The sequence below is a fragment of the Plectrocnemia conspersa genome, unplaced genomic scaffold (assembly GCF_051122295.1).
Source record: "Plectrocnemia conspersa isolate PC_06_02 unplaced genomic scaffold, ASM5112229v1 ptg000011l, whole genome shotgun sequence".
In the NCBI taxonomy this organism is placed as follows: Eukaryota; Metazoa; Arthropoda; class Insecta; order Trichoptera; family Polycentropodidae; genus Plectrocnemia; species Plectrocnemia conspersa.
The window spans coordinates 2,115,183-2,137,437 of NW_028277175.1; the positions used below are offsets into that span (position 1 = coordinate 2,115,183).

Here is a 22,255-nt window from a genome sequence, read left to right on the forward strand (position 1 = left end):
GTCATAAAAAATATGTTTGGTTAAGTAAAACAAGAGTTAAATCAGAATTTCAGAACACAAGCCATGCCTATTTTCGAAAGTCATCAGATATTATACCATAAGATTATAACTCTTCAAATTTATTTTAATTATGAGAAACTTAAAAAATATGTAGGATAGTGCTCATTATTTTAGATGAGCACCATAATTGTTTTAATATATATGTTTAATAATTTTTAATTGTATAAATATTTTTTAATGGTGATCAGGTTTAAAATAAAAAAAATCGTTAAAAGGTTCATAAATCTGAATAATTTGTGTTACTTGGAATTTAATCTAAGATTTGTTGGCAAAAAAACAAAGATTAGTTATGTGTAACATTTTAAAATCAATTGCACTTTAATCCGTTTCATTTTACTTTAATAAAATAGGGTTGTTGAAAAATATTTGGGCTTATAAAACTTTAAGTTATTATCAGCGTATAAAAACGTATCTGAGCGGACGTTATATTTTTAATCAAAACCGTTGGATCTTACTTTAACAAAAAAGTTACTAAGCAGGTAGCATTACCAAATCGTACATTTTGATGAACAGCAACGTCGCTAAATATAGATATTACGCTAATATATGTATAGTCCGGGACAAGCAAGAAGGTGAAATGCATCTGTATTAGTCACAGGGTGTATATCGAGTGTTTAACAGTTTTTTATTAATTTATTTTATATTATTTTTTACCTACTAATACTTAGAGAAAAGCGTTTAATAAATAATTTTAGATTATTGTTGTTTTTACAAAATCGTAAAATAAACTTAAAAATTAGAATATAAAAAAAGATATTTCGCTTTTCATTGAAAATTTAAATATTTCTGTTAATTTTTATTTGTTATTTTTTAATTTAAATTCTTTTATTAATTGTGAATACATCTTCTTATCACTGATTTATTAAAACTATTTGGTTTTCGTTAGTTTTGTAATTCTGAACAATTTTGTAAGCTGGGTTGATCCCCAGTTTTGTCACGGCGACTACCTGCTGCATAACTGTTATGCGTATTTTAGGCACTACCTAAAAATACGCTTCTTATTGTATTCCGCCATATCTACATACTTTCTAAACACTCTGTATTTTCTTTACAAAACAATTGACCGCCTCGTCCTAAGTTAAGTTTCGCCCAAACGACAACTCGTCAACCAATACAATGCATTTTACGACAATAAATCATTATTTTCGTTGCAAATACATGTATACAAACCAATCAAGAAGGACTAGTACGGATATCCTCACAGATTCACTAACACTAACACGTTTCACCTTCTTGTTTGTCCCGAACTATACATACTAAATCGTCTGTTTAGATTTGTATAAGATAAAAATAATAAGTCTGGTTCCGCCCCAAATCATGCGTTAAAAATGATATTGAATTTCTCTTTATTTATCAAAGGTGTATAAAACCATAAGAGCTTGAACATAAAACTACAGAATTATGATTACATGTATATAGTCTAACAAAATTTTTGTTACACAATGTTTTCGGTTTCTGTTTCCGCTTTGAATTACCGAGAGCTTATATCAATTTTATCAAAAATATACTTATTTTATTTTTAAGAAACTTGAAGCAAAACTTAACACATAACTATCCTTTCGCTTTTGACTTGAAATGTTGAGAGCTCAGTCAAACTCGTCTTAAGCGGAGCTGCGCTGAATCGACCAGGATGACTCTCAGAAGCTTGAGAAAATCAGTAGCTCTCACTATAATAATTAAACAGTCAACCAAATCTTTAACCGCTTAAGAACGGGTTATTAATTATGAATCATTATTTATATTATTCAATTTTATAATTATCATATTATAAAAAACGCGATTTTTCGAGTAAATATAATAAAAAAAAAATTATTATTTATCTAAAATAATAAGAGAAGAAAATAATATCGGTTTTTGAACAACTTTTGAAAAAGAATTAAGAAGAGGTTAAAAGTTTAACTTGATTTTTAATACTACTTGGAGACTGTAAAGAGAAATAGACACTAAAAAAATATTAGAATGATACATTACTACAGTATATTTTCACTAATTATATAAAGTAATTTATGAGTTGTCATACTCGTTCTGGAGTACCGCAGGGATATTATTTAGGTCCTATACATTTTCTTTTATTTTTGTCAATGAAATAAATGCAGAAATTATGAACTTTACATGTATGTGAATTTAACAAATGCTGATGACCTAAACGTGTTTTAAAGTATTCGTACAAATGCGGATTCGCTGTCTTTGCAAAAAGTCCTGTTGTTGCTTTTGAGGTGGTAGATTTATATATGGTACATATTTTAGCATTGCCAAGTATTTTTCAAATATCTTTGGCTAGCTACTGTCATTAAGAGATTAGAAAGTACATTCATGAGTGATGCTCAGATTTGTTATGCGGAGCGCATGACACTTTAATTTAATTGGCGTTTTGTATAATACGTTAATAGTAGCGCAGAATTTAGCCAGAAAAATGTATGTCATTTAATTAAATACTATGAATTATAATGAAACAGAAATATTAAAAAATATAAAAGAAAATCTAAAATAAAACAGTCTCCAATCTATCCCAAAAATATTTTTATATATACATTTTCACAGGTAGATATATGTTTTTACCAGTGAAAACATAATTTATATGGCTAGTAAAATTATATGATTTCAGCTTAGTAGTAAAATATTAATTTATATACATATCAATATTTATTTACATGCGATGTATAAATGTTACAGTAAATATATATTTTTCAATAAAGTTACATTTTTAAGTTTAGTTAAGCCCAAATATATTTTCACGAGTAAGTATATATTTCTACAGGCGAAAATATAATTTAACTGATTGGCGCTAGTGAAATTATATGCTACTCTAAAATGTCTATGAAGCTCAATTTGACAGTTGCGAAACATCCATTTGCTGTTCAAACCCAAACCTAACCCAATGAAAGTTCTAAAACTAATTATGGTTTTAGAACTTTCATTAGGTCAAGTCAAAAATACAGACTAAGCCAACTCATCTCTCAGGAGAAAATAGCGGAAAAAGAATTAACGACGCGTCTCGCATATTGCTCCATAGTTCGTCTGTACTTATAAGTATATTCAAACCGAATTTTGGTCAATAGGAGGGGGCAAAAACAATTATCACTTATCAGAAGGTAAAAATAGTACCTTATTACTTAAAACGTTTGGATAAAATTAATTGAATTTTTGACGTAGCGTTAATTTAATAAAGCACCTTAAAGTTCTCCTTATTGTTGGAGAGAATCCTACGAAAAATTCTACAAGAGGTAGTACGAGTCGTATCCGTATTTGTACTCTATTTGCGTCGTTTTTAAAGGTGCGTTGCGATACAATTCATTGCATTATTGATGTAGCGTTAACTCAATAAAGCATTTGCTTATGAGTGGTGTCGATAATTTGTCAATGCATGTCGCTTTTCAGGTGCAGTCTGTAGAGTACCCTAGATTGCGTCCCTTAATATTAACTGTTGCGCCCAGAACGTCAGCGCTCGAAAACGCTCTCCTTTCACATTTCAATAAGGAACTATATCAATTCAATGGAATGTGCGCCACTATATGTTTCTTAAATAAAATATAATTAAATATCTGATTTGTATTTTAATATGTATTCATTTCATCTTGACGCATTGGGCAAACCTCTTATAAAGTTAAAATACTAACATAAAGTAGATTGATTTAATTTTTAATGAATTTAAATGTTTAATTATGCTCCTCGTTTGTACTATTTCAATTAGAGAACGTCGGTTTTAACTAGGAGTCGGTACAGGAATCCCGCGCCATAGTTTGAGAAGGTGATTAGACGGCATCGTCCCCGTTTTCCCCGCCTTGGGGCAGCAAGGCGAGCGAGAGGCGAATATCTGCAGCTGACAACGCGCACAATAAAGGATATCTTAGCACCACCCTATCGCCCCAGAGGCACCACCACATTCCAGTGGCGGTGCATGAAAAATATATAATTAAAAACATATTAAAAATATAACTTTTATCTTATTATATTTATCGATTTAACAATAATATGCGTGAAAACACATGCTTAAAAAATAAAGTGTGGCAGAAGATTTATTTAAAGGAGCTTAGTTGAGTATTTGTCATTATAAGTTATTTCAGATATTTTTTATGCAGTATTTTTCAACTTAGTTTATTGATTTATAATATACATATAATTTAATGGTATTGAGAAATAAAAATATTTTTGTACGCCACTGGAACAAGTGCTCGACAACTCTCTAATCCATTCTATGGTAATTATATTGAGTCGCTCATTATAATAAGTAAGTGGTATAAACAGACGTATAGGATAATTCACAAATGCGCTTAATCACCTGGAAGGATTTGGATATATTATATCTACACAAAGCATTTTGGGTATTGATTAAAATGGGGTTCTATGGTTTTTTTATATGCTTTTTCTAAGTAATGACTTATTATTATAAAATTATTAACACATTATATATGTTTATATACAATCATTTGAGTCATCATACAAGGAAAAACATTTAAGATTTTTTTAAGCGTTAAAATTAACCAAAAATCTTAGGAACGGGATTTTTGGTTAATTTTAACGCTTGCTTAAAATTGCAACGCTTTATATACAACTTGTCTTGTAAATGATGCGAACGTTGAGAATGAAACGGTTTAGTTCTGCTTAAATTTTATAACCTGAGACAGGAGTATGAATTTGGGAGCGTATATATATTTCTTATAAATTACCAAATATGATATTAAATCCTTAGAACAAAAAAAAATATTTTTAATGCAACAAAAAATAATTAGAGTCATCACACGAAGCACATTAATAAATGTTAATTTATTTTATTTAGTTTATAGTTATTTTTAAGAGTTAAATTAACCAAAATTTACTGTGACGATATTCTGGTTTAAAACTAATAAATTATTATATGAAAATTCCACACATGTTTTATTGATGTTTATAAGATATATGTGATATTAAAATTAGTAGAGTTAATAATCGATACGAGATACTAAGAATCGAAGTTTATTCATTATGCGTATCCGAGAGGACGTCCATTAAACGGTATTTTCTAACAAGTGTACTAAAAGGTCGGACCAAAAATATCAATTAAAGCAGGTATATTATTCCCTGATTAAGCCAAAAATCGCCAAATTGTATTTAGAATCTATATTATGCAGTTATACACGCCTAAGATAATGATAATATATGTATTTAGAAATATCACATGCTCAAGAATTCCTGCAGAAACTTAAGTTACTATATCTAGAACTACCATTTTTCTAGCGGCTTTGAGAGCTTAGCTAGCAATTACATTAAAGGTAAATAAACCTACTTTGGCAAAAAAAAAACAAGAGTTAGTTGCAAATATCTCCGCCGAGCAGGTACGACATCCCCGAATTGCAAATTTTAGTGAATGACAACGTCGCTAAATTTACAAATTTCAAGTTCACTGTTACGCTGTTATACATATGTATTAGACAAATACAAAATATATATATTCATACAGAATCATTGGCATTGATCTAATGATCTAGAAGTTGAAAGAACGTTGGACTTTGCTCCATTTAGTCAGAAACTTAATCACAGAATTACTACTTCGCTTTTTCCAAACTCCCAATAAGTAGAGCTATGCTGAATTAAACGATATGACACTTAGGAGCCAAAAAAAGGCAGTAGCTTCTATTTCAACTTTCTAATCCAGTCCAGGAAGCAATTGCCTGAATTCTAAGAGTGCAACTCGATTTTCGATACGACTTTGAAACTTACGATGTATATGTTTCTAAAACAAACTCTTGTTTGTAGGCACTCAAATATATATTCCTTTTAAAAGTTTTTCAAGATATGTTTAATGAAAGTATTTTTTTTTTAATAAATAATATGTCATATGTACGTATGTATATGTAAAAACTTTGCAACATAAAAATATAATGCGTATAGTTATACACATTATATACTTATGTATGTATATTGTATTTCTGTATAATGAGATATGTCATAAACGCGTTAATGAAATGTGTAATTGTTTTCGAAACGTAGGGCAAAGTTTAATTGTTATCAATCGGCAGTATGCCCGGCAACTTTTCATACTCCCTGACTCCCTGATGTTATTTGGACCAGCTTAGCACCCTCTATAATAGGGATGGGTCCGACTGTTCACCCGGCATTGCCCCTCAAACAGTGGAGCTTATCTTACAATACAAAAAATATCTGGGTGTATAAATAAATATACAGTTATTTTATAACAAAGTTGCCCTGTTTTATATAGTTAGTATTTGCTTTAAAATATCATTTTATAGACAAACGTTAAATTGATCGATCAAAATGCATAAGTTTATGCTTAATTTTAACTGTCACAGATGATAAAATTCTTAAAAATGTGATTGTGACAAATAAGGATGTGTATTAAGAAGAACCGTTGATGTGCTTTTTAGATGGGAATAGAAAATATAGTTAAATACGTTGTTTATTTAATACTAATATTAATATTAATACTATAAGTCATATACCTATATTTGATTTCAATGATAATTAATCACAAATTTATGTTTTTAATTTTCGAAAAATTCCAAATCATAAAACGCGTCATAAGTCCGGTGCTTTTAAACTGCTGGGTGGGCGAAATGATTATCCACGGTAGATTAGGCGCGCCCCACAGTTGCGGAAGCGGCACCTCGTATCCCGCGGGATCTTTTATTCAATCTCGGGAGGGGCGGTAGCGCCGGCTGTTTTTGACATTTCAAACTTATTCCCTCCACAAGTAATATATTATTGTGGGACTTATGGCGCTTACACACACATACACACACACACGAACACAATCACACATTCATACAATCCTAATTTACTTGTATGTGTGTGGGTACTATCGTATGTATAATGCGATATATAAAAAACAATGATTATAAGGTGTGTTTTCAGAGAAACAGGGTGTTTCAAGCGTTGCACTGAGTGTAGAATATTTTTTAATACTTGCACTTAAAATAATAAGATAGAATTAGTTTAATCTTTTAAGTTTACTTTAAAACGATTGTTATAAGTATAGCATATGCATTTATAGTTTTAAGAACTTGCAATATGGTTATTGTTACTGAACAATAAAATTTAGAAAATAAGTCGAAGAAACTGCCCTTTAAATATGCAGAAGATTTTTTTTGTAGAAACTTATATTAAAAATTATATATATAATGACAAGTATTATAAAGAAGGTATCAGAGAGGCGCAGGCTCCCTGTGTGTAGGCTGGCTCTTTAGGGAGTTCAGTCTTCACGACGCAGCTCTAGGAACCCAAGTAAAAGGCCAAGGGGGCTAATGCAAATTTCATGCGTCTGTCACAAATCTACTATGGATAATCGTTAACGTCATCTAGTAGAAGAAAAGGTTTTTTTGAAGAAAAAAATATTATGGCTGATTCACATCTTATCTCGCCGTCTTTAAAATTTTGTTTTTTTCTGTATTTGAATAAAAAAATATTTAAATCAGATTTTCAGTGTTTATCAATAAACCTTGATTTCTACTTGAATAAAAATTAGATTATAAAAATATTGCACAAAAAATTGACCAAAATATTAAGAAAATCTTTGTGAAGTGTAATAAATAAATGAATAATGTGCTGATATTCATTGCATTTAAAAAAAAAACACTTTTTAATTTTTGTCCCAATTAAACGTCATGGTGTCCCTAATATGCTAAGTGAAAGTTGATTTAGTATATGTTCCTTAATTTATTAATTAGTTTTGATAAATCTCATTCGATGTTTTCTTGATCTAATCATTATTAATCTTAAAGCATTCAGCCTTAAAATATTACTTTGTAAGCTAAAGCTGAGATAATCTTATCTACCATAAATGGTACTTGATTTAATTTTAAAAAGTGAAATTAACCCAATGGATATGTTAAAGCGCATATTTATTTATTCAAATTAAATTAAAACCTTCGTGATCTGCAGATTACCCCAATGCGTCATCAACAAAAAAATATAAAAAAACAATAGATACATAGAAAGGGAAAAAATCACAAAATATTAATATCAAATAGTACTAATCGGACCAGCTCCTCTTAGCTGACATTAATTGTCGTTGTCCGTTTATAAGTGGAAATTTACAGTGTTTGCTTAATTTATTAAATAATTTCATTCTAAAAATTCTAAACACAAGCTAAATGAATATTTTGACGAAATATAAAAATATATGTGCACTTCTACGCTTACAGCTAATTATTTAATTAAATGGAAATAGAGTCTTCCAAAGGTAAGCAATAAAGAAATGTTGTCGTTGGGAAGTGTGCGATGAGTCGATAAATATAGTTGTATAATTTTCATGCTATATTTTTTGAAATTTTATTGTTCAATAAATTCAAGTGATTAAATTTGTGGTAAAAAGGTTAATAATAAAAATATTTTGAGTAAGGTTAAGTTACATTAAACTGTAATATAATTCAGCCTAATTGAAATTTGTATTGTATGATTAAATTAATATATACATAATGAACATATTTTTGCCTAAATAATGATTTATTTGTAATTATATATAAAAAAATATGCTCACAGATATTTAGGATTATAAAATTAATTTTAGACATACTTAAATTTTGAAACTTTTCTAATATTTATTTTTTTAAATAATTTGAGTTAGGTTAGGCTAGGTTAGGTTGGGTTGGGCTGGGGTACAATTGACTTATTGAATTGAATATGAAATGGTAACCTAACCGTAACTAGATCTAACCTATTTTGTTAGATACTATTTTAATACATAAAAATATGTTATGTAATTAATATTCGAATGAAGTCAAAACTTCATTTAAAAAATATTTATATGGAAAATATTACAGTATAGTATATTTTAATTGCATATTTTTCAATATTACAATGTGACACTAAAGTCTGTATAAAATACATATTTTTAACTACTTTAAAATAGGCATATAGTAATAAAATTGTATTATTGTCAATTTTTATATTATATGCGTATCTTTTCTACTTTTTTATGGGTACTCTAAGATTTTGAACATTAAAAAAATAAAATTATGTTTTTTAATAAAATTTTGATTGCCATAATCCTAAAAATAGACATTAACTATCCGCTTTTGCAAAAAACATCAGTTCCAACATTGGAAAAAATAGGAAAGGTAGTAATTTTCAGAATTATTACAAAAATTGTCTGAAAAAAATCTCGCGCACAAAATCTCAATATGGCAATATTTAATGATTCTAGAACAGAAAGATTTACATTTGAGACGAATTGTTACTGAAGATAAAAAGTCGATCATTTACTTCAATACGCGACGCGATTACAACCCTGAGAACAGGATTACACCCCAATAAGATATGAAGAGTATAATTCATTATAGGCAGTCAATTACGACATGCACATAGTGTGCTCAGCGAAATTATTTAAAAGCGACTTGGAGAATAAAAAAATACCTTACCTTATAAATTAATGAAGGGTAGTTTTACACCAAGACAGCGCTCGCCACCATGTATCCATGAAGACGATGGAAAAACAATGGATTTTCTTGGGAACTTCTTTCTCATCCACCATATTCTCAGACATTGCTCCAAACGACTATCATCTGCAAAAGTTTTAGATGAAAAATAATATTTTACAAAAACGGCTATAAAAACGACATTCAAAAATTCATTATTTTTCAAAGCAGACAAAAAAATGATTTAACACGTGGAGAAGAATTTTGAAATATGGAGAATATATATTTTAGTAAAGTATTAAAACACGTTTTAATTTTTAACGTATTTAAGTAGTACCTTAAAAAAATTTAATCTATAAATTGTTCACGTGCCAGAAAAATTAATCTACGTGCCATATATGTCACGCGTGCCCTAGATTCTCTACCATATTCAAACGTTTTTGAAAGAATTCCAGCTTAGCGTTCCGAAACATCTTTGAGACTCACGGTCATGTCCTCAAAAAAATCATAAAATATCAAAATTAAATTATACAAATCAGACCAGCTCCTCGTAGCTGACATTACACAGGTCAATGTGTAATGTTAGCGTATTAAGGTGTCAGATGGCCATAGGCTAGTCGGAAACTGCAGACGTCCTATCCCCAACGAGCATCAAAAGAGGACGCGATCGTGATTCTCGAAGACGTTCTGGAACCCAAAACTAAATTACTCGAGAATAGTTGGATTGTCTACACTCTACAGCACCTTTCAGTAATTTGAAGATATACTTGGTGACATACAACTTTCAGCGAATCATATCTCAACGGTCCTAAAATAAAGGTGCTGAGATATAAAAACGGATAAAAAAGAATATTTGGTTATTCGGGGATTATAAATTATAGATCCCGATTGAAGAATGCTATGAATTAAGGTGTCATATTGGATGCGAATAACTGATGGATCGTCAAAGTGAAAGGCGTTCCTCATAACAAAACTGAGCTTCTTAGAAGATTTATCACAGACGTCGTGTATGTGTAGAGAGACTTGCTCTCAAAAGTTTCTCTAGTCAAAATGTTCCCACTGAGATCGCAGGTATAAACTAATGGCGAATGGGATCGAGAAAATGATACAGTATGGCACTTTCCGACACTAAAAGGCAACGGTTAATGGAAGCCTATCTCGATAAAGTCTAAATCACCCTGTAAGAGAAGGAGTTCGCAACAAATCGAATGCATATATACAATTTTAAATCAACTTCAATTTGTAACTGCCGTATTTATGTCAGTATTAAATAAAATAAAAAACAGAGGGCCCAGGTTGGACCCTTGAAGAACCCCCAAGGGGGTGAAATATTATTTGAGACAATCGGCCATAGGTTACGAACTGTATACGATCGCTCAAATAACTCGAGAATACCGAGTTAAATCATCCGAGCAACCGAGGTTCGACAATTTTTTTTAATATTAATCCATGAGAATTCTTGTCGAAGGTCTTTTAAAAATTTTCATATACGATTTTGTCACTGTTTTAGTTAGTGACAGTGGAACGGGTGGGACGAAACCCATGCTGTTGGTCCAGCAAAACTGGACGAAAGTGATTAAAGACATCTATGAATAATTATTTCAAATAATTTAGGAGGAGCTGACAACACTGCGACTGATCTGTAGTTCTTTATTTGCCACCTTTTTATGAATAGGCTTGACTTTTCTGCATTTCCATAGAAATGATGATGACTTGAGAACTAGATCAAAAATACGTTTTAGAGGAGCAGCGAGACTGACTTCGCAACCCTTCAAAATTAAATCAGGCCCAAAAGAACGCCCTTTTTTTAATTTATTAAAGCCGTATTTAAGATCTGAGCACTCATTTTTTTTGATGGGCAGTACTGAAGACCAAGAACAAGAAGAAGGAAACGACTGAGCAGAAGGCGAAAAAAAATCCTCGAAAACAAAGCAAAAATATTACAAAAAACCGTATTTTTTTTGTGTATTAAGATAATACTATGTATTTTTTTTAACTATTGTGACGCATTGGGAAAACTTGTTAGGTCACGATGGTTTTAATTTAATTTAAATAAATAAATAAATATAAAATGTGTTATAATGAATACATTTCTTATTATTTTGCCTTGCTGTAGATTTCAACAGACACTGCAACAAATTAATTTTCAATTTTCCTTAAATTAAGCAGAGAGAAACCACTTCACTTTGACCCTCGCACCGGTAATGAATCGTCGATTCGCCACATTAAAGATTGAATAAACGAGTCATAAAGTTGAAACGGTCAAAGAAATTTGTTCAGAACACTTTTGCGCACAATGTTAGCGTATGGCCGCGCAACCCAAAGAAAAGCGAAAAGAGAGACAAATCGCAACAAGCTTCCCGACGCCGATTACACAACTCAACAGCCAAAGTGAAAAACATAATCTATCCCCTTCTAACCTTATACACTCGTCTCTGTCTCGCGCATTGTCGCCGAGTGGAAACGAATAAGGTTTTCTTTTGTTCTTTTCTGTTCGCGTCCCTGTCGCTCGCGCGGGGCGGGGCTTGGATTTATTTGTTTTTAAAGGGATTTATGGTTGCGATTAGACGTTTTATGACTTTTTTACCGTCCCCCATACCAAACCATACTTCACTCCCACCACCTCACTTTCGGTCCGTCCGATTCATGAATACGTGTGCCGATTTACAATACGCGATCGTCGTTTGTCACTACCCTTTACGAAAACGTCAAAAATTTGTATTGTTTATGATAGGGGGAAGTTGTAAATGTTAAATTTGTATGTGTAGCTTATTAAAGGTGTTATTTTACAAAAGAGTGATCACGTACCTTTGGGCTCTAGAAACAGCGCTGAATCTATTTTATTCATAAACAAAAGAATAATATAATAGATATTTAAAATAAATACGTTGCTATGTATATTTGATTTCTTCTTTGCGTATACATTTTCCATGTAAAAAAAAGAGAAAGAATATCAGATTTGAAATATGATATTTTTTATGGCCAAAATTTTACACCATGACCATTGCGCTAAAACAGTGCATAACAGTAAAAAATATGTCCATAATGTCATTTCAAAACAGAATTTAAAATTATTTATATATGCCGATTTCCGTTAATCATTTTATAAAATACTATGAATTTTATTGAAATCGAAATATTAAAAAAAACCTTGCCTACCCTCCCTGAAAAAATCTGAAATGCCGTCCCTGCTTCAATGTCAGAAATTATCGGTCTATCCTTCAAAAATAATTTAATAAAACAGTCTCGAATCAAAATCAAAAATATTTATTAAGATATAATATTTTAGTGAAAACATATCAAAGTACATTTTCACCGGTAAATATATATTTTTACTAGTGAAAATATCATTTATATGGCAGGTGCTAGTGAATTTATATGTATTCAATTTGTTCATATGTAGTAGTAATATATTTTTTTTACATGCGATGTATAAATGTTACAGTGAATATGTATTTTTCAGTAATGTTATATATTCACTAGTAAAGTCCAAATACATTTTCACCATTAGATATATATTTCTACTAGTGATAGGCGCTAGTGAAATTATATGCTGCCCCAAAATGTCTATGAAACTCAATTTTCATCAGTAAACATATATTTTTACCAGTGAAAATATAATTTATTTGGCAGGTGCTAGTAAAATTATATGATTTCAACATTTCCATTCGTAGTAATATACATTTACATACTTATCATAATTTATTTAAATGCGATGTATAAATGTCACAGTGAATGTATATATTATCAGTGAAGTTATATTTTCACAAATGTAGTACAAATACATTTTCATCAGTAGATATATATTTCTACAAGCGAAAATATATCGGCACTGATATGCGGCTATAAAATGTCAATAAAAGTCAATTTGAGAGTTGCGAAACATCCATTTGCTGTTCAAACCAAAACTTCTAAAATTAAACATAGTTCTAGAACTTTCATTAGATTCAAAATAAAAACTAACTCGACTCATCTCTCAAGAGAAAATAAGTGGAAGAAAAAATATGTTTTAAAATATGATGGCTATCCTTACCGATATAACTAAGGATTGGTCAAAGTGTATTTAAACTGAATTTTGGTAAATAGGAGGGCGCAAAAAAATTATTAATTCCCAGAAGTCAAATATTTACGTCAAAAGCAATAAAATCGTGTCAGCGCCGTCGCAGTGGGAACGCTCGGTAACGACCGTTCCAGCTGCAACGGCGCCAACACGGCGGCAAAAAACGACTAATGTTTTATTTCTAATTTAATAAAGTATTTTCTTGTAATAAAAAAAGAAATTAGTTTTTACTCTCTCCTGTAAAAATGATTTTTGTGAGAATGGTTGTTTTCTAAATAAGGTCTTCAAATGTTTTCGCTTTTATATAGTGATAATTCGTTGGCGAGATGTGTGATGAGTATGGTGGATAAAGCAATATTTAGTTTTGGTATGTCAATCGATATGTGTTCGTTCATCGTCGTGCAAGAGAATTGGACTTTTTCGATTGACCGGTGGTTGTGCACACGATCAGAGACTAGTGAGAATCAATAAACACTAAATTATTCATAGCTAATAAATGATAATTATAAATGGCCAATATTTATTTACACTTATAAATGCTATAACACACCATTTGTTTTTCAATCGAACTTGTAAATTACTTGAAAAACATTTTCGACAAAATGTCAATTGTAGGGCTTCCAAAAACTGTTTTTTACAAATTAAAAACTGGTTACCCGATTTTAACCGTCTTCTGAAAATTAAGATATATCGTATATTTAAAAGCTTAAGTTATAAAAATAAATAAATAAATTTGTTTACAATTATGCAAAAATAAAATTAATTTCTTATAAATATTGTATTTATGGTAAAATAAGCAAAAATAGATAATGAAGTCCAAAAAGACTCATTAGTCCGAGAAAGGACGTCATTTCAGTTTTTTAATATTTCATTAAGATTCATAGTATTTAATTAAATGAAATGATGATAAATGCCCCATATGCCACACTCGCAAATGACGTCACTGTCATAAGGGCTTAAATAATATTTATTAAACTCATATATACGTTGTTATATTTTTTATTTAATAACAAGGTTCTTAGGTTATTGCCTTATTTTAATTATGGTGCAATAATATTAGATATGATTAATAAATTAGATAAAATAATGTTGCAAAAATTACAAAATATGGCAGTGAGAGTAGTTTTAAATAAAAATAAATTTACTAGTTGTAGAAGTATGATTGATATATTGAAATGGTTAAACGTTCAAGAAATATTGAAGATGAATGTTTTAGTATTTATATATAATTTACAAAATAATATGTTGCGAAGTATTTTAATAAGTATTTAATAAGAAATAAAGATGTACATAGATTTAATACTAAAAATAGAGACAATTTAAGGCTAGTTAAGTATAAGAAAATGAGTACGGCCAGGGGAATAATGTACGGAGGTGTGAATTTTTATAATAATATTTATAATAATATAAGACAATCCGCAAAAATAAAAATGTAGCAGGTTTCCTAAATGGGGTAAAGAAATAAATTATAATAATAAGTTTATAATAAATTTATATGAAGTGTTATACGAGTATTTAGCTAGAATATATTTATTGTAAAAATGATCATTTTTAGCTAAATAAATAAATAATAACACTGAAACAACGAAGACAAGCCATGTCACTAGTGCACTAAAGACTGTCAACAGTGATTGTGAATATACATACAAATTAAAATTAATATGTACCGCAAATCAAAAATGAGACAATAATTTTATAAGAGCAACTATTTGAATACCACAAAATTTTTACTTTAAATCATAAATAGGGCAACTATTCCTAATTGTGTGTAGTTGTAGCATGAGTCAATCGCCAAATAAATTATCTATGCAAAAGTCATTAAAAATCTAAAATGTATGTTATAAAACTGGTTTACATTTGTATTTTAAACTCATAAAATATTTTAACTTGTAATGGAATATTTATGTTATTCAACTTTTTGTGTAAAAAACTTAATAATTACTTTAGCAGATATCTTGGTGCTTCAATAGCGATTTTTATTTGAGTGATACCTTCGCAAGTATTTATTAGAATATATTTATAAATTATCATTCACGTAAGTTTATTTTTTAATCCAACTTAAGAAAGAAATCATTCGGATAAAAAAAATCACAATTGCTTGATTTATTTGTATAAATAAAATATTGTACATACCTACACATGTTTGAGAGTGTAACGTGTTTCGCAACCCAAATAGACATGTTCGGGGTTGAATGCGATTTCTTTTACACTTTTATATTGTATCGCTATTGGTCGGCCACGATCGGGGGGTGTGTTGCTCTCGAATTGCCAGCTAGGGGGTGGGGGTTGAACACAACCACAGTAGCGCTCCAAGAGCCGTCACAGCAGCACACTGGCGAGACCCTATCACACTGACCCTCGCAAAAACTTTTCACGCAGTGTTGTCGTATAGAGTGATGATGGCATTCATAGTTTCTCACCGAACCATTACAAACCCTTAAACACTCTTAATTTTTATCTAACATTTACAAAAAAACTCATGCTTGTTTGGTATCTATCTTCAAACGTCATTAGAAACCAATGGGATCGTCAAAGGCGCGAGCTTCTTTCGGATAATGTATCCTAATCCTCAGTCTTGCGGCCAGTTCTTCAGCAGAGTGCCCGGAGGAACTACGCCACCATTGACTCCTAGAGTCCATCCAGCAGCCATGATCAAAGCGGCCCACGGACTCAACAACAATTACCCATCTACGGCGATGGCGTCGCCGTTCTTCGTCGACAATCTTCTGCACCACCAAAAAGCAGCGGCTAACTTCCAATCGCAATTCGTTAACTCTCAGCTCCACTCGTATATACAAGAGCAACACCATCAATTCTTGATGCATCAGAGCCAGATGAGACAGCAGCAAGCTCTCAAATTCACCGAGGATATGAAACAGAGCGACGGACTCAAGATTCCCACTGTGCCACAAAGTACAGAAAACTTTTCTTCTAGAAACGCTTCGCCCATATCGGAAGGTTCTCCTAGAATCGACTATGAAGAAGACGAAGAATTCAATAAAGAAACCGATAAGAAGACACAGAAGAACTGTGACACCGAATCGGAAGTGATGGAAGACTCGCACTCTCCTGAAGATGAAATTGATAGATACACGGACTCTCCTAGCAGATCTCCGATCAGCGCTAGATTACAATCTAGGCTCAAGAACGAATTCAGGATGTCTCCGACGAATTACGCAAATAACTTCTATTCAGACAGCTATAAGAAATTTGCTGAAGAGAAGTTGATACAGTTGAATCGGAAGGATGGTAATAAAGACGAGACACAGGATGATAACGAAGCGAATTCCGATCAAGAAAAGAAGGAGTTGAAGTTGAACTCGCCTTGCTCTAACTGCGGATCGTATGAATGCAATCCGTTTTATCCCATGTGCAAGAACTTGAGGAGGTACGACAGTGTGGATAGGATTTATCTGAGGCACGATCCTAAGATGTCTCCTTATGAAGATAGAAACGAGACGAAGAACGGAGAGGGGAATTACGGGTCTCCTCACGGGAGTGATATGAACAATTTGGACGATAGGGAGATGAAAGATGCTGCCGGAGATAAAGACGGGCATCACGTGATTAAGGCGACGGACATTGTGAAAAGGTGCGGAAGTAGTTTAGATAGTGGTCAGGTTGGGCAAAAACCTGTGCTCAAGTTTAGTGTTAGCGCCATTTTGGGACAAGACTTGAGTTCCACCAGTGATAGAAACAATTCTTCGAACGCTATGAAAATCGGACAACATGGTATGATAATTTTATTGTTATGTTACATTTTTTATTATGTTATATTTAAGCACTCTTCCTAAAAAAGCACATACTAATCTTATTTTAAAAATATAAGAAAAACAACTTTCTCGAACGAATCATAGGTTTATTTGCTTGAAATCTTAAGCCCTGGAATGTTGCGTTGAATAATTTAAATTTATTATAAAGAGAAACTACTTTATAAATATTATAAATACACGTTAAATATTTTGCATAAAGAAGTTTTGCTCAAGATAAATACCACCGGATGATGCTTAAAAACATTATAGGCGAAACGTCGCAAAATCTAAAAAAACGCAATGATTTCATTAAATATAAAAAAATAATATTTGGTGATATTTTATTAGCATCGCGCAATATTTGTTAAATTAAAGAATATCAATTAATTCGATTCTTAATTTTAATAACAAAGTAAAAATTAATAATTTTATGATAGTGATAGTCGTATAATTTTAAAGTATAATGGTAAATTATTTTATAGAAAAATAATATAAATACACTTAAAATTTTGTGTCATAATAAAAAAATGTTGCTCAAGAAAAATAGCACCGAATGATGCTTTAAAACTTATTAGGCGAAACGTCACAAAATTAAAAAAATAGTTTTTTGATATTTTAATTTGTGCAATATTTGTTGAATTAAAGCATATAAATTATTTTGATTTATTATATTTAATAACAAGGTGAAAATTAATAAATAATATATTTTTAAAACAGCTATTTTTAATATTGCTCTGTTTTTAAAAGTAACGCGTATCGATAAATATGATTTTTAATTTTAGATATGCGGTAAAAATATAATAAATAAATTTATTTTATAATTTAACAAATTTTGTCTCATGTTAAAAAAGCGCTGCTCAAAAAAATATCACTAGATGATGCTGAAAGCTTTTTTAGGCGAAACGTCGTAGATATAAAAAAAGTTAAATTCATTGAATACACTTTATATATAAATGGAATTTCATTGTTGAAAATCGATTTTTTTTATGATAAACATAAATATAATGAGATGTTTTTGAATATTTTACAAAAGATCTGTATTTTTGTTAAAGTTGAAAAATTCTCGAAACTACATTTATAGTCGATTTGAGATTTTTGTTTGAAAATAAATGAGTTTTGAATTAAAACACGATAAATTATAATTTATTTATAATATTTTGCTGTAAATTCTATATATTTTTAATTCCTAAAAAAATAATAAACAACACTAAAATTCTCTTAACTTCTTGTGAAATTTATAATACATATCATTATAAGATGAAAAAATAAATATAAAATTGTATTATATTCGCTGAATTTCTATGAGGTTGATATTTTAAATGTCAACAACTTTTCTATCCATAAATTTGATTTAAAAATTTAAAACACAAAAAAGAAATGTTTTAAACTGAGAAATAAATATAAAAAATCTGCAATGGTAAAGAAAGTGCTGCTCGAGAAAAATACAACTAGATAATGCGCAAAGACATTTTTGGCGAAACGTCGTGAAATTGAAAAAAATTAATCAAATAAAAATAACAACTTTTTATCACATGCTTTAAAAAAATTAAAATAAATAAACATTTAGCTTAATGCCTTAGATATGTGGAAGAAACACTTGTATGTATTTGGAATCATACATACAATTTTGATTTTTACTTATTTTTCATCAAAAATAGACTTTCAATATAATTTATTAAATAAGAACTGCGCTATAATTTTTTCCTTATTATTTTGAGTTTCGTTGAATGTTTTTTTTTTTAATTTTTCGTTGTAATTTAACAGGCGTAAGCCTAATGTATTACAACGGTATAAAACTGTATCAGACATAATGAATACCAACAAGTAAATATTAGCCATCAGGCTAAACATCTAGGAATCGGTAGCATTTATATAATTAATTTTAAATTAGTGTGTATTATAATTCATTATTGTGCAGCTGAATTTGTTTTTTTAATGAAAATTTTTATAAATAAAAATTCGAGTTTGCTGCCGTGGCTCGACCCCGCGGTCTCTGGGTAAGCAGTCTAGACCTTACAGACTTCGCTATTTAAATTATACAAATTATTAAAATTACAATATTAAGTTGAGAAGTGTCGTAGATAAAATTGAGTTTAAAATTACTGTCCCGTCGGTATTTTTTCTACACATCTCAATCAATTTGTTGATAGGTTATTTTAAGGTGCATCCACATTCAACGCCAAATTTAATTAATCACTCTAATAGTGATCATATTTTATACTTCAACACATAAGGAGCATACACAAATTCGTCCTAAACGGCAGTCGTATCCATTAATATCGCATGTGTGGTGAGGTTTGGGGTCGCAACCCCAAAACGTCCCTCACTAATTGACTCCTAATAGTCGCCGGCTGATGGCGCGCGTGTTGCGAATCCGCAAATCCACCGAGAAAACCGTCCAAAGTGCATACTGTATCTACCATGAACGGGGAAAAAATTATGGACGATAAAAAATACATTACGGATAAATTCTTATTTGATAGTCTGACATTTCTGGCCGGTGGAAAAAAAATCTAAATTTTTATTCATTCATTACTGTCAGGTTAAAAAAATCATTTGACATTTAAAAGTGAATAATAATTGATGAACTGCGAAATCTAATATATGGGGCTACTTTTAAATGCACCACGTCAGTCTGAATCTCAACTATAAAGTTACGTAACAAAATTCTGGACCACTGCCTATACCACATCCTGCCAATAAAGACTATATCACTTTTTTTATATTTATACATATAAGCTTTTCAAAATTAATTAAATTGAACTAAAAACTAAGAACATGTTCATTGATTAGAATTAACAATTAACTTAAGGCTCAAATAATTACATTAATATTATTTCTAAATGGCAAAAATTTGAAGAAATATATAATTAAGAATATATGTACAAAATGGGGCAAAAAATTTCTGTAGTGCCAAAAAAAATGTTCCTGCCTTAATTGTATTTAATCTAATGTGTTTTATTATCAAGTTTTACTTTAAAAAGGAAACAAATGTTTTGTTTTATAAGTCTCAAGAATATTAATAAGAATTAAGGAAAATATTATTATATTATATTTGATTTTACAAAAAAAGGTAATGATCTCTTACGAAACATGTTCTTTATAAAGTGTATTTACAACATATTATTAAACACAGATTTATGAAAATTATATGAAACATAAATATTGCATATTTAAAAATAAAAAACATAGTATTTTTGTAATATATTATAAAAAATAATTACTTAAAAATATGTTTGTGTCGTTATTTGTGCTTTAAATTTTAGCTTTAAATTTGGTAATATTTTATTTTAATAATAATATTTTACTAAACCATGCGCATTTAAAGTGTGATTTTTGTATTCTAGATATTACTAATAGAGAAAAAAATATTAGCAATATTTATAATATTTTCTCCAATATTAAAATAAATATTTAATCCTAACTGATGTCTGTTATTATTTATATCATTATTAATTTGCTTTTTAACGTAGGAGTAGGATTAAATTTATTTTCACTACGTTGCAATTTTTTTAGTCCACGATGTTTCGGCAAAAATCTTTCAGCATAATCTTGTGGTACTTTTTTTTTATTATATATTATTATTTTTATTTTAGCATCGCACAAAATTTGTTAAATTGACGCGTATCTATATTTTTTGTTACTATTATAAAATACAGCTTCGATAAAAATCTAATTAAAATATTTTAATATTACAATAAATTTTATTTTAAAAAGATTGTGCCATGTAAAAATATTGCCGTTCAAAAAAAACACTAATTGCAGCATTTTTATTTAAAAAAAATGTTTTTATATTTATGGAATTTTTACTGTATTAAATTATTATCAGATCATTCAGCATGATCTGATAATAATTTATTAAAATAGAACTTGATTTATTATTAAACAAAATTTGGCAAATTAATGCGAATCAATTTTTATTTTACTATTTTAATCCTGACCAACTAAATAACAAAAAAGTTAAATGCAATAGTAATAAAGTGCTGTTTAAAAAATACCACCGGATGATGCTGAAAGATATTTATGGCGAAACGTCGTAAACTCGAAAAAATCAAAGCAGTGAAAATTCTGTGAATATAAAAACAATTTTTATCCTAAGCTAAGAAAGATAAAAATATTTACATATTTTTATTAAGCATAATATTTTAGCTACTAACGTTGATTATGTATATATAAATAAAATACGAACAGCTCTAAATTAATAAATTTAAACTAAAAAATGATATATTATATCGAAATTAAAAAAAATAATATATTAACATATATTAAGTTTTAAACAACTAATCGCCAAGTTTTTAAAAATTTATAGTAGGAGTCTATTTACCATTACTATCAGATTGTATTTTTTTAAGCTTTCTTTTATACACAAATAAATTTGCACTTAAAAAAAGCTTTGGAAAATTTTTTAATAGATAATTTTTTTTAAACAATTAAATTTTTTTTTTTTAAATCTATATTTATATATTTAAAATCTATATTTTAACAGTTAATTAAAAGTTTTTGCGCTATCCTAATAAAACTGATGCTCAAAAAAAATATCACTTAATGATGCTGATACACAATTAAGGCGAAACATCGTCGACTAAAAAAACAAACATTAACATGTTGAATCGGACAGGTTTAGTTTCTCGATCAGATAATGGATAGTTTAAGTAGGATTTGCTTCAATGGGTTATTAAACAAGTAATTATTGATTATTTATATGCAATTTCAATTTAAGAAGCTAATAAATATTTTTTTTATATATTTCAATAAAAATTTGGCACTAATTCCGTAGTTTCACAACATTTAAAAATATTTTTTATGATTGTTTTTTTGGCTTGCTCTTTAACTACAAAACATTTTGTTCTTAATACATTATTTATCAAAAGCTATTTTTATTATATATTTTCACATTCTTCTAAATATGTATCTAGTCAATATTTAATTATTTTCTAATTAAAAAAAATAGTAATTTAATTTGTATAATAATATATAGTAACATACATTATTAAAGACAAGAAAAAGTAATGCTTCTCAATCGCATTCCTAAA

At 29.3% G+C, this 22,255-nt stretch overlaps 1 protein-coding gene across 1 annotated transcript in view; it reads left to right on the plus strand.

Annotated features, from left to right (window-relative positions):
• Positions 1 to 15,916: 15,916 nt before the first annotated feature.
• Dbx (homeobox protein Dbx) overlaps positions 15,917 to 22,255 on the plus strand; it is a 51,429-nt gene continuing 45,090 nt past the window's right edge. The window contains 1 exon segment of the mRNA XM_088196809.1: positions 15,917 to 17,157. Within this exon segment, the coding sequence (XP_088052935.1) occupies positions 16,026 to 17,157 (1,132 nt within the window). The 5' untranslated portion in view covers positions 15,917 to 16,025.